General features: G+C 35.2%; 1 protein-coding gene across 7 annotated transcripts in view; it reads right to left on the bottom strand.

Moving 5' to 3' along the window:
• LOC139145932 (ATP-dependent 6-phosphofructokinase, muscle type-like) overlaps nt 1-8,136 on the bottom strand; it is a 46,694-nt gene extending 38,558 nt beyond the window's left edge. For 6 of the 7 annotated variants that reach the window (XM_070717381.1, XM_070717382.1, XM_070717377.1 and 3 more), the window contains exon 1: nt 7,864-8,136. In XM_070717381.1, coding sequence (XP_070573482.1) covers nt 7,864-8,074 — 211 coding nt within the window. In that variant the 5' untranslated portion in view covers nt 8,075-8,136. The remainder of the gene's footprint in view (nt 1-7,863) is intronic. The other variant, XM_070717375.1, reaches the window with a different exon arrangement.
• Between the last annotated feature and the right edge of the window lie 7,288 nt (nt 8,137-15,424).

Raw genomic sequence — 15,424 nt, 5'->3', positions numbered from 1 at the left:
TCTCTACTGCCTGCTGGTAAGTGATTTAAAACCCAGTCTCTGTGTCAACTATAATGACATCCTGCTGTTAGATAAATTACAGCCCAGAGCGTTTAGAACATTTGTCAAAACTCAGTGCAAGCCACGATGGTCGGACTGCATGTTCTCATGACAGAACATTGGAGAATATGTTGTACTGCAAATTGTCAATTGGTACATGTACATATGCTTTTAAATTTGGCCACAATTTGAGAAAATTTCTATACAGGTAATGAGATACCAGAGAAAGGATTTTCATATGGAACAATCAAATGTGACATTTCCATTTCAATTCCAGGTAGGATACACCGAGCACAGATGACTTTCCCATGCAGTGACCTTTGACCTGGATGCCATTGTAGAATTTCTCATAATTTTCATTGAGTACTTTATAGGTATACATGTACCTTAAAAATACTGAGACACCCATCCAGTGCCCTGTCCTATCACCCTTTTTTGTTTGAGAAAGGGAGAGTACCTTGCAATTTTTGAGAGACAGTACTGTGTAATAGGTCATGCACATTTACGGTACTCTGGAAGATTTAGAAAGGGATTGTAATCAATTTTAATAAAAAATAATTTTTAAATTTTATAAAATTTACTGCACTATTTTGAATAAGCCAGGTATTAGGATTATATCTGAATGTAAGTACAGTACAATTCCTGTCTTGAAAAGCATTATATGTCAGCCATTAACGGTTGATTACATACATGTACAGAAACACTACATCTTGCCTGGAGACCACACATGCAATTACGGCAGGTATAAGTATTTAAAGATGTACACATTACACAAACTCACAAACTGGCAGTCATATCAGGGTCATATACATAAGGCTATAGGTCAGAGAAACTGATGTAGAGGCTAGGTTTAGGTTCCAATGATAAAAGAACCAAGATTACCTGATTGAAATGCTACGTACATGTGCATGTAGGTCATAGGTCAAGAAATGTTGCCAAGGATGGCCAAGGATGCCTTTCAAACATACATATTACTTCTAGTTCAACATTCTAACTTCCCTCTATCTGTATATGTTAACTAATAAATCACAAATTAAAATTCCAAATAATACATAAATGCTGCTTATTTCATCAATTGAGCAGTCTTTCCTCATCATATCTACATTGAAAATTCTTTGCTTTGATAAATTGTTTTCACATGAAATGCAAGATATTACATGTATATTTAATATTCACTTGTTCATCATTGTGTCCATCAATTTAAACTGTCTAAATATATACATATGTATTTGCCAATGCACTATTTACCATCATTTGTTTAACACAAATTACAAGAGGTCAATTTGATGAGATACATGTACAGGTATTGCTAGCAAGGTCATTTCAAGGTTGTCTGTAGATCTGCTAGTCATGGTTGCTATCCAATAAAAGAACCACAATTGAAGATAAAACTCATGGAATGTTTGCTGTGATGATGTATTGTGCTTGACATCATGGAACAAGCGGTAAAATATTTGTTTTGGAGCTCTGATAAAAATATTTCAATACCAATATTATTTATCTACCGCTTTTTTGTATAGTTCAATCTGCCACCAACTTAGCATTTGCTGTCCAGAGCATATCAAATTGTTGATGGTTCACATTTTATGAGTGATTTTACCATGGCCCTGGATTGAAGATTAACCCATTGATGGCCTACACTCAGAGTGGATCTGTCTAGTCACATAAAATTTAATACCTACCGGTACTGTATAGAAGCACTTAGATTCACAGATACATTTACAATCTGTGTCCCTACATGGACAGTTGCCAAATCTCCAACAACACTGATGATAAGACTGATCTCTGCAATTATGGAAGGCACATAGTCAATTGATTTTGTAGGCTAATGAAAGTGCCACCATTTAAATGAATCGAAATGCAACGAACTAAGAAAACCAAATGAACAATGTCCTAGCAACTTATGTAAACATACAAACTCTGTTACTGGTAACTGTTTTGTATGTAAAGGAATATGAGTGAAAATCACATTTCACATTAAATTAAAACACCATCAAAACCAAACATATTCATTTACTAACAATTTACACACGTGTAGAAACCCTCTTATTTGTAATTATTTTATGGATAGTATTACAGAATATCGGACTTCCTTTTTTAGAACACATTTGACCTTTTATAGAAGAAAACAAAAAATGCAACAACTTTACAGGAAATTGTGGTATAATTTTCATTCTGTTCCTTTTTTACTATCATATTTACATTTACCATTTAAATAGGAATGACAACCAAATACCATTTCTCAAATTACTTGCGTTTTGACAATACACATAATCAAGAATACAGCATGCTCTACATAGAACACAGTATATGTTTTTGTTTGTTTCAACTAACCTGACCTGATAGTGACTGGTGATCCTGGTTGGAAGTTTGATTTGTATCACTTTGATATTCTGGGTACAGTGATTTCTCTGCTAATATCGCCTGACTACATGTACAGACATAACCAAATCATGTGATGTTGATGAGATCTCTGAGTATGTACACCTTTATTGAACTAATTCAATAAAGTTGTCATCTGTGAATCACCATTGATTCAGTATATTGGTATCTAGGGATTACAGCTACGTGTACCTGGACCACAGCCCCTTTGTGGAGGGTCCGTGCCTGGACACTAGACTTGCAGTGTCATAAATGTATCAGACTTCCAAGGTACCCTACAGTACTTACAGCAGCTGCTGTACAATATCAATAACCATCAACAATGGATGAAAGATCACATGTCATTTGGACAATGCTGAATCTGTATAGATTTGTAATGGATTTCAACAACCTTTTCAAAAAATATTTCAGAAACACAGTCTATTTTTTTAAGATTCATTATCATAATGAAGTGATATTTGCTATATGATTCAAGGAATGGCCTAAAAACAATCCACAAGCTGGCAATACTTTATGTGATTTACAATCTGTGCAGTATACAGTTAGAAAAGAATAAAGCATTTTTACCATATGCTATCACATTAACAGTGGATTGCAAACTTTTAAAGTTAGACTGTAAGATCTGCTAATACACTACATATGGTACCTACAGTGACAAGAGTATCAAAGTCAGAACAAGTTGTGTTAATGCCTTACACAACTTTTCATAGTGTAACTCACATGTTTATCATTATAAGACACAATACAATGTTTAGCATTTAAACAAAAAACAATCTGCAGTTGCCTCTTATAAAAGCAATGCTTTTACAGCAGTTACAATGATGAATTATACTGATAACTTATACATCCAATCATTATATAATCTGTGATGATTTAGTTATTGGTGATTCATAACAGATAAAATAGGTTGCAGTTTCATGTAATGTTGGTATTTAAAAACCAACTGATGTAACATACTGTACCATTAAAACTTTCCAATCGTTGGGAAAATTGGAAAACCATGCATCCACATGATCAAATTGTCTTTTCATAATTTATACAGATTTGTACAGTATGTATCAATTTACGAAATGGACCTATTATAATGCATGGCTAGGGGAAATATCATTTGTTACTAACCATATCTATGTAAATGATAACCTAAATGCCCTTGACAAGCTAAGGACATGCATATCACTTCATGCATTATGTAACAATAGTCTGACCTTAGTTAACTGATAATATATACCATATGACTATTTCAAGTAACAGTGTTTATACAAAAATCCATGTCTTTGACTCCAAATGTAGCTTTTTTGCTGTTACAACAAAAAATGTTTGTCGACAACAATCAACTTAAATTTGGGCAATTCTCTTCTGTACAGTACATAACAAACATACAAACATCAATATAAAGTGTATGTATCTTTTCAAATTACTGTTTTGATTTTAGAATCTGGTTTTTCACCCACCTTCTCTTTCTACATTAATTGGGAAAATAAATATATGATTTGAGGTCTCTTTATTTTTTAATTTTTAGATTTTTACAAATTAGTGTGGCTGGCAAGAAATTATAAATCATGATTAATTAGTTTCCTTTATAATTTAATTTGTACAAAATAGCTACAAAATTTGATAAGATTGAACTGCTGGTAAATACAGTTCACAATGAATATTCCCTCTACCGGTATAAACCCATCGTTTTTTAAAACTTCAGTGGAATTTCAAAGACAACCTCAACGGCATATTTGATCTATACATGAATGTATCAACAGAATGCAATCATAAACAATATTGTTAAATACATCTATAATTCAACCATAGCTGGGTACAGGTGTAGATATACTAGCTGCTAGAAGCTCTGTTAATGTAAATGTGTCTCCATGACAACCATCTCAATCACTCTCTTTTAACGGTTGGTTAACCACAAATGCACCAGCCATCAAGGGATAGTAAATACAAGATGCTAGTTGCTTGGAAAACTGAAAAATACACTAAACAGTCTGGTAAATATTCTACAGTGTAGTTATACAACTGTCTGGTAATTTGGATTGTAAAGAGTTTGGAAATCATACATTATAACAACTGAATGCTCTTTCAATGAACAAACACCTGATTATACATACATGTACATGTTACATGGTACATCCATAGATCACAAACAGGTGAAATTTGATGTGTGTGTTTTTTGTAATTGGTTAGCTACACTATAAACAGCAATGTAACCGACCTTGTCATGATTTTACTCTAAGCTATATTAAAATGTACATTTCTAATATGTATACATTTTCTTTGCAGCATCACTGATAATGTACAATTTTAGCTACTATCTAACCCAGTGGTATGACTTCGACAGAAATGGTGGGTACAGTATAATAAAGTATTCTACAGACAATATTTGCCTTCCAGGTTCAGTTATTATTAGAGTTTCTGAGGCAAATTTGAATCCTACGTGATAAATAATGTAAAGTGCACTGTACTTATATTTGTAATATTGTTCACAAATCCAGTAGTTCTTGTTTGCTTTTTACAATGCATTGTTACATCATAAAAGTCAAGAAAAATTTGACAACATTTACGAGACAGGGCTTCAGTTTGACACCATTGTACTTAGGTATGCATACCAGTACTTGTAGGGAATGAATATTCATGACCTCTGTATTTAAAATGTCTGACATGTCGTACAAGAAATACGTGCACAGTCCTGGACAACTATGAACTTTTAACCCTGAATGGCTAGACACTCCACTATACACTTTATAGCGGTATACTGGATAACATGAACAGTGTATTTACCTGGCAAAGCATTCACAAAATCAAGCATTAACAAGATACTTGTTAACAATAGATTCATGAATTATTATAAAATTTCAAACCTTTAAGAAAAGAATCTGCTGCTCTACATATTTGTAGCAAAAGATTCCATTTGATCAAAGAATCAATCAAACTTAATCATATATAATCCTATAAATAAGTCTAGTCTGAGAATGTGTAACTTTGTAACAATCAATAACTGTCAGTTCACAATAGTGCAATGATCTTATTGTTGGCCTCTGACAGCAATATATCTAAATTACAGTTTACTATGATCTGATATTTTGCAAATTTCAGAATTTTTAATAATGGCATGGGATTGGAAAATATACATTTTCACAGAAATTATCACTGTTGACGTCAAAGTGTACATGAAATTTATTCGCATACAGTAGATCACATTCATCAGCATGAATATACTAGTTTCTATAATAAATTTGTTTAAATCGATTGACAGAAATATTTTACATTTGTAGCTGTGAAATGTGGACAAAGTACAGTTAATGTGGACTCTGTTTGTGGTGAGATGAAATACTGTCAGATACAGATGTTGTAACAAATCAATATTTAAATTATGATTGTGTCAATGGGTCAAATACACCTTGCCCTTTTACAGTGATAAAAATACATCTTGCCCTTTTACATTGATAAAATAACTGTAAGGTGACATAAGGTGACATGGTACCTTTCAAATCAATCTCAACCATACTTCCTCTGAGATTTATATTGTTAGTGTAATTCTTACATGATGCTTATGTTGTGTATACCCACTGTTGCTAAGTTTTCCGTAGCAACCATTGATGTAGAGTTATTCAGCATTCACTGTTAGAAAGACTGTAGTTATTTATCGCGATATATTGGTTGTGTTCCCATCCTTTTTATTGGAATGTTTTTACACAAGTGATGCTTAACAACATAGCACCAGTGAAAATTGCTGATGGATACTTGGCGCTATATAAATTATTTATCATTTATCGTATCATATAGTTCCTTTGCAGAGAAGTTACACCATCCAGATTTGATCTGATTCTCACAATGGTTCATGACAGACACATTTCATTCTACATACATTCATTTCTTTATTGAACTGCCAGAGGTAATCTGTCCATCTCATTTAAGCACTTTACACACCCACCCTAAATTACAGACCATTATCCTACTAAATGTCAAATTATTCCAATTTAATATAGGTGAAGGTATAGCTATCAGAAGTCCTATAATCACTGAAATTGTAAGAATATAAACTTCCTTATAACTCTGCAAACTGCACCTCAGCCACAATTGTATTTTTTCAAGAAGAGTAATTGTACAATGTCAGTTGGTAAAGTACATATTCAGCAGAACATACCATAACTGCTGCAGTTCAGAATTATAAACAGCAATGATTAAACAAATTTCATTTCTTGAGAAAACAATTTTGCAGCATCATTTCATCTCAATATTTTTCTAGTTTTTTGCTTCATCATCAAAATGTCTTGGTGTCCTGAACAGACACATCATTCAAATGAAATGATAGATCATATCAATTTTATAAAAATCAAGACAAGTATGACTTTAGCAATTTGCTAGACTATGTAGAAGATTTCACAAAAGAATTTGCCTTCTTACAGTTAACTTTGAAGATGGGTAATGTTGCTTTGTCCTTCTTATTACTAGCATTAGTTTTAATATAAAAGATTATCATAGTGCAGACAATAGTGCAGCTCTTAATGTGAACAACTAACCCTGCCTTTGATTAGCATAAACACAATAGTGCCAATACTGTTAGCAATAATAAATAGAGAAATACATGTAGTTATTGTGAGGTAAAGCAGCAACATCACTGAAATCAGTGGATTTCAATAACGTCTAGATCATCTGGGCTAGATTTTTCATTAAAGGTTCACAATGATAAATACTGAATGAATTATTAGCCTGGTTTTAAAATTTTACATGCCAAATTATCTTTCAGCAATGGAAACAGCTGGAGACTTTTTATTGCAGCAACTTTCATAAAGCTACATAATCAATGGCCATGCACACACATACATGAACCATGGAATGTAAATTAACAATTGTGGAATTTTGACTCTGTTCTGTTTTGGTTTACAGAATATATGATCAAATCTCAACCATTATAGACTAATCAGGTACAGTGTAGCACCACGGAGCTAGTTTCTAGCTCCATGGTAGCACATAGCGTGACCGTGGAGGTAGTACACCTCCATGGTATCACATACAACAAGGCAGCGCGTGCGGAGGGCCTGCAGACATTCCTATGAACATGAAATTGACAACGACCGCCCTGTGTCAGGCAAATCACGTTGTTTACATAATGAACATATGATTGTAATGGGGGCCTGAACTGCTGGACAACAGCCAATACTGAGTAGCGATTGACATGGAAACGGCGATTGTTATAAAAGCGTCTGCTATTGCATTTTGATTTCATGGAGACGAATCCAGAACTTGCAGAAGTGAGTTGTCAGTGGTGCACGCGATCGGATCGTGCAACTTCAGCATGGCCGAAGCAGAAGCTACATTAGTACAGTGTTACTGTGTCGGTACATGTCTGCATTGCAATGATCGCCAAAGAGAAAGCTTGGTTTGACCTTGTATGACTTTGAAACCTCATCTCAGACTTGAATTTGGTTAACTTCGTTACTGTACCTTGAGAATCACCACCGCTTGTGAAAACGGCGATGCTCCGACCTGTACTACGAACATCTGCGCAAATTTGCTCGGCCACACTTGGTCGATGAAAACGATGGACAGAATCGCACACATCGTTCGGAAGATTGTCTTGGGATTCACTCCTGGCCATCTTCGATGTACCGGTCTGCTCTCCGTTCAGGCTCCGTTTGACACCGGGACTAGACATGAAATCCCTTTGATAGGCCCACAAAAGCAGAATGCCGACTACAATTATGCAGATCGTCCGTCGTCAAATGACCTGTGCACCTGGGGTAAAGGTGAAGGGTGAAATCTGACTGATGACGTAGTGCGCAAGTGATGTTCGTTTGAATTAGAGCGCCACCGCTTTCTTGCGCTAGGCGCTGTTGTACTATAGTCTTGTCCCTGCACACAGGGTACCCTGCCTGCAGGCCTGTACGAGCACAAGGCACGCAGAGATCTGGTTGTCGTTGTTTGTATTGTTGTTAAAGTTTATTAGTCGTGTTGTTGTTGACCAATAAAATTTAATGAACATGTAAACTGTTGTGTTGTTGTTGGTTCACAGGCAATGTAGATGTCATAAGAAACACCATGGACACTATAATTAAGGTCATTTAACCCGATGCAACTCTGTGCCAACGTACACGAAGAGAATGTATAATAATGTATAATAGGCCTAATGCACCAAAATATCATTCTATAGTAAAAAACTTTTCATTTGTAGCGCCTCCTCTTTAATTTATTGTTTGCCTCTGACAGCAACATACCTTTGGAGTTTACTATGATCTGAATCTTCATAAGCTTATTGTTCAAATTTTGTTAGGTGCCCTATAGCTGAATGTTGCAATATTACAAATTACTAAAGAAACAAGTGGGTAACTTAAAATGAAAAGCAGATGACCTTACATTTGCAGATTAAACCGACATTTATAGCAATATCTAATGATCCAAAATTATTTCCAATCGTGTTTGTTTTACACATACCTATCTAGTGAGTGTTTTTCAATTTGACATTTTTCTAGAATTGTTTTCACGAGGTGCTCCTACTTCAGTTTCTCTCCCCTTACAACTTAAAACATGCCGGAATTAACTATGACAATATTATAAACAAACGATAGAAAAGAAATGCACATTCGTGTACAGAGCATGAGCGATACCACCAAACATAGAGCCTATAACATTTTGAACATCATTTTTTTGATTCTGTATATTGCTTGATTGTACTAAATTATCTTGCTACTACGGATGCCACTGCCTTCGGATTATTATTGTGTTTACAGCTCTCAGGATGAGATCACGAAATAAAGTGCATATGTAAGGCGTTCGGTGAAGGCATGTGTAAGGTAGAAATATCCGAGGGATAATTGTTTCAGAACAGTTTACGCTATCTCGATGCTTTTTTGATGCTGTGTTAAAATTTATTGACCCATCTTGAAGGGTCATTACGATTTAGGGGCGACATAGCTCTGCGTGACAGGGCTGTGTGTTACCGACTATGGGGGAGGCCTATAGCCGGTAACTCACAGCTCTAGTAGGGTAGAACCATTGCGATAGATCAGTGATTTTTCCGCCGAATATGAACATGTTAGCTACGCAAGGTACCAAAAAGCATCTACAGGTCAATCAGATACAATAGCAGATGCGATACAAAAATATCAAACTACTTAAAAATAAGAACAGAGGGTTTGGCCTTTAGGGCCGTTCACTGTATTAATGTTTCAATCATAGAACTGAACTATTTTGACAGAACACAGCAGCATCACAGACATTGACACGTCATTGTTACATTCATTAGTTGTACTTCACATAGCTGTTTTCATAGAAGCAGGCAGTAAAGGGTAAAAATAATAGGTTTCGATGAACATTACAAAGTTGAATAATATTTGTATTGTCTTTTCGATACGACACTTGACAAACAATCACGGTGACCCACCAAATATTTTCCTTTCGCAAAGTGTGGCCTTTTATTATTCATAAAATTTCTATAATAAACTTCTTTATTTCAGTATTGTATGCAACCAGTAAGATTGTCACGGAATAACAAGAAATCGCTCATACATCAATGAACATTTAATAGCCAGGAAAACAAGATTACAATGGAAGAGGAATTACAAGGAAGAGGGTGAACATGCCTTGCAGGTTGCATAAAAGATGTTGTTGGATGTGTTTAAACCTTACATAATTATCTGACAGAATCTGTGACTTGATCCAAGTCCATGGATATATCTAGTTTGTAACGTTATATTGGTCAAACGCTCGTCTCAATGTTACGCAGATGAGATCTAAAATTACTAGAGTCGCGATCGAAGTTTGTTACTATGAATTCAAAGTATAGAGACATGTTCCCCTCGATTATCACGTCATCGATTACCCCCCCCCCCCCCCGATATGTAGCCTATAAGCATCTTGTCTTCTAAATTTATTTAAACCTCTACTTATTATTGCTTATCGACGGGCTTTGTAAAAATAAAACTTCATTACCCACTATTTGATATTCTCAGTCATTCTAAAGACCCCCTTACATTCCATATCATTGGGCGAGAATATCCTACTTGTTTACAGAAGTTTTTTTCTCTTTTAAAATTCATACCATATCCAACGCGATGTTTAACAATTTTACAGTATCCTAAACCCTCCAATGCAATCCCTGATTATCCCCTCATGGCTTGAGTTGTCAGGTTTTTTGTTTTGTTTTGTTTTGTTTTTGTTTTGTTTTTTATTTGGTTTATATTCATATTTCAAAACTCAACGCAGACTTTTATTGTGTCTCTAGTAGAAGGCATGGCAATCGGCAGAAATTTCTGCAAAAACGCCACTGGTGGCGCTATTTCCAAAAATTCCATGAACTTGCCACACTAAAAATTCATCAGTAGTCAAGTTGACATTGACCCTAACACCTGTTAAGAGGATCGTGCCATTGAATGTTTTATACGAATAGGGAAATTTAGCTCGCAACGCTACTGTGGTGGCCATTGGGAAATAAATTAGTGGTCTTGTACCAGATCAATGTTTTGGAACAAGATTGTTCACACAAAATATTTAGTGAAATCTAATTTGGTAGAAGTTGATTTTTAACATTTAATATGATACGTTGCAAAGATGTTCCCTACACTGGTGCCTTCGGTCATCGCATCTTTCCGAAATTATCAAATTAGAAAGCTGAATACAAGAAGACTAAGGAAGCTTGAGCAACAAATGAAATGTAAAAAGCGAACCCCCCTCTAAATCAAATTTATAAAATTTTACCCCCCATTCATCGATCGTAAAATGTGACCCCCCCCCCAAAAAAAAAATGATCATCAGATTTGATTCATTAACCCTTCGCACCTTATGGCCCTGGGCTGAAAAATTAGGCCCTTTAAAAGTGTTTGCAAGAAAAAGAGTTACCCACCCCAATTTTCATACTCAAAAAACAGCGACCCTCCACCAGATGTCACAGTCCGTATCAATAATATCTTAATTGACTTATAATTTCCCATTTGACCTTTGAACTTTCAAAGAATCCTTTTTGAACTTTACAAATAATCACTGGGTGAAATTCCAATATCATATTGGTTTTTCAGATCTGCTCTTTCAAATATAATATTCTCATCACGTACATTTATATCAATTGTCAAACTTTTTTAAAGCACAGATTTTAATAGCTAGTTTTGTATTGTAAAAATATATTCAAAGTTTCCTCACATACCACAATGTATAGAGAATCAACATCTTTGGTGAAATTCCAAAATCAAATTTCTTGCACACACATGAACTTGTAATCGCCCTAGTCTAATCAAGTACACTAATATCCATAATCAAGAGTACATAAATACACAGATTTACCTAGTTTTGTATTGGAAAAAAATATTCATAGTTTCTTCATAGACCAACATGTATAGTGAATCAACATCTCGGTGAAATTCCAAAATCAAATTTCTTGCTCACACATGCACCGGTAACTACCCTAGTCTGATCAAGTACATTAATATCAATAATCAAGAGTCTATAAATACACAGATTTAGCTAGTTCTGTATTTAAAAGAAATTATTCATAGCTTCTTATAGACTACTCATAGATTATATATGGAGGACCAAGCAACATTTCGGTGAAATTCCAAAGTCAAATTTTTTTCCATAACTCCATACAAACCTTCGTAAAATTTGACCCCCCCCCCCTTCCAATCATTGATTGTAAAATTTGACCCTCCCTAAAAAAGGTTTCGTAAAAGTCAACCCCCCTGATTTCCACTGACCCCCCCCCCCGTAAACACGAATGCCCCTAAGTACAGTGACACTGTATATGTTCATTTGCAATGACTCTGTCTTTCTACGAAAAAATTTCATTTTCGTACCCATGAAATTGCCAGATACCGGTAGATACAATTGTCATTCTGATGAAGTGATTTGAAAATATTCAATAACTACAATAGCAGAAACAGTTCTTTCGGGAAATCAGACGAAAACAACTTGGCCAAATGGCGGTACAATCCCGAAGCCGAACAGATCAAATCAAGCATCGTTGACTATGTCTGTTTCTTGTCTCTGCCAATAAACGTATCCATGGCGGTGTACGTGCCACCAAAACGACCAACGATACCTGCTGCCGATGTCGGCATGATTCTGTGTGTGGAAGGTCAAATAAATCGGTCAGATTATTTCATCCAAATCCTATATCAGGTTACAAATGATGAAAAGGACAACATTTCAACGTGATCTTTTCGAGATTGTTAAATATGATTATGCAGTTTTCGAATTCAGAATAAAATCTAAAATATGCAAACAAGAGCGTCACATACCGTTAGGTGATGCAAAAGTATGCATAGTAATCGGACGAGTGCGCTCTCTCTCTCTCTCTCTCTCTCTCTCTCTCTCTCTCTCTCTCTCTCTCTCTCTCTCTCTCTCTCTCCATTTGATAAAAGTTAAACAGTTATTCTAGAGCGATATACTTCTGTGGAGCTATAATTTCAAAATTATGAAGAAATAACGAATTGTAGTAACTTAATCTGGCCAAACAACAGTATGAAGAATCACGATGCAAGAAACAACTTTCCTACACACTAGGCGAAAGTGCTGCTTACATGTGACTTTGGCATCGACATATGTAAATTAGACATTTATTTTATACTTACGCCTTTAGGAATTGAATAATGTGGCCATCACGTGGTAACACTATTACTTCCTGGTTAATCTGTACAGCATGCAACACCTTATCAGCGACATACTGAGGGTGAAGGGGTGAAATGACTTCCCTGGTGTCAAGACAAGAAGAGTTTTTTACCATGGTAAAGGACACCAGAAACAAATTAATATCGAGAAGTACATCATTATTTGTCAGGATGACAAGATGTATGATACTAAATGCCATTTATCACAACATTCTGAATATCACAGAAGTACTCACTGAACAGTATTTTTTTTTGTTTTTAGACAGAACGTTCGATTTTTGTGACAGTATCTATCAATCAATTTACAACAACTTTTTATCTTACATAGAACGAAGAAATTTGGAAAATATCGGCATCTTGTACGTCGAATCGCTTTTTCAAATGTACAACATGTACAACTATGTTTATTTCTTAATAAACACAGGTAACATTTTTCAGATATTGGAGTATGCTGTGGCACTGGGAAAAAACTAAATTGCTACTATGACGTGTCGATACTATTTTCTACATAATCTTAAACAGCAACATAGTTCAGGTATAAATTCATCTCAAACCATCTGTAATCTGTACCTGTACGGACGTGACCTTAAATTGTTTTCACTTTTAGCTTATATACCTTGGTTTAAAGTCGTCAAACATGCCAGTATCAATCCACCATGGTTGAACAAGTGTCATCTTAACACCTTCAATGCCGAGCTTGTCTAACTCAAAGTACAACGATTCCGATTTGGACACCAACTGCTGCGAACCAACCATACCAGGTGTGCCAATGGATCCTGCCAGACTGGCAATAGTCACAATATGACCATGATTGTTGGCAACCATGGACGGAGCAAATGCTTTGACAGTCTGCAAACGAGGGAAAGTTGATGATGCAGGTGTTAAGAAGGGATGACATTGTGCTGTTTGTGTTAGATAAATAAAAATAGGAAAAGTTCGCTAATTAATGAAAATCTAATAACCGGTGATATTAAAAGTTTGATCGCGCTAAAATTATGGGTAATACCCATAGTATTTCGAAAAGTTAAGAACCGAAAATGTTCTAACTTAAAGTTATCCCCTTAATTTTAATATACCCGATTTCTGCAAGTCAGCTATACCGTGGAACGTTAATCTTGTACTTTTCACAGACAAGAATAAAGCATCATGAAAACCCGCTTATACTAAATATAATAAACAGAATTTGCAATGAGACAGGTGTCGATGCATGCAGAAAGCTGACCTATGGTAAGTTTAAACAGAAAACACAACGAAAAAACTTCAGTTTTCCCTCGTCTGCAAATTGAAACTTTGAGCCGGGTAAGCCATCACCAATTCGTAAACGTCATCGCCAGAATCTTTATCCATATTCAAACATCTCCTTGGTATTTTACTCTGAACTGAAACCACTACATGTACTTTTAATCTGTTAGTGTATACGGTTTATGAGAGGGGGAAGCTTACACTCAGAGCTCTGTAATTTACAGCGCACATAATTATTCTCATGTATTTCAATTGTTTTACTTTTCATTGTGAGGGTTTTAGGGTTAGCTTATGCTGCTTTCATTTTAAATTAGCACTCTTTACCTTGACTTTTTAGTCGGAGATTAATTTCCCACTTGCTCGCAAATTTCATTACACTTGAACCAAACGATGTTTCGATTTCCTTTCTTTTTACAAAAGGGTTAATACTATTTTGTGAAAGGTTACTGAGATATGCCGTGACTTTTGTGGAGTTAAATCTTTTTCTTTAGTGGAACATTTCTTTCTTTGAGTATGCAGGAAATTTGTAACAAGGCCTACTCCGATGTCATATTACCGCTTTGATCAACACTGGTAATAGTGCGATCATCAGGACATGTAATCAGATGTTGAGTATGAAATAAGATCTTCTGTCTGTGCAAAAATAGAGCCTGTCTCCAAGTAATTATCTATATGATAAAATCCTATCGTAGTATCCAATATGGCATAAAGTTTATAACTTTTGACATGAATCAAAATTGTTGTTATATCTTTCATAGAGTAACCGTGCTTCCATGCATCCGTCCTTTCATGTATATGATTAGGACTGGCAATGCATGCAAAGCAAGTGACAAGTATTACGCTTGCGTGACGTGATTCCATCAATCATAGACCGTCTCACTTCTACCTTCTATCCATCTATGTACGCCTATACAATGAAGTCAAGTTGATCGTGCATGTCCGCACTGAAATAAATATTTTAGAATGAGGTAAGCTGGTTCGAGCATACGGGACTCAGGCTCCTTAGCTTGTTTGTTTGTTTGTTTGTCTATTACGTATTATTATTTCCATATACAATAGAGAACCCATAAAGAGTTGTATTTGTGTTCGTATTTGTCAATAAAGAACGATGTGCTTTTGTTTCTTTGTTTGTTTGTTTACAAATATACAATGATGCTTTAAAAAGTTTC

The sequence above is a fragment of the Ptychodera flava genome, chromosome 12, assembly GCF_041260155.1.
Source record: "Ptychodera flava strain L36383 chromosome 12, AS_Pfla_20210202, whole genome shotgun sequence".
NCBI lineage: Eukaryota > Metazoa > Hemichordata > Enteropneusta > Ptychoderidae > Ptychodera > Ptychodera flava.
The sequence above is the reverse complement of the archived record's forward strand: the minus strand, read 5'-3'. Positions and strand labels throughout refer to the sequence as shown.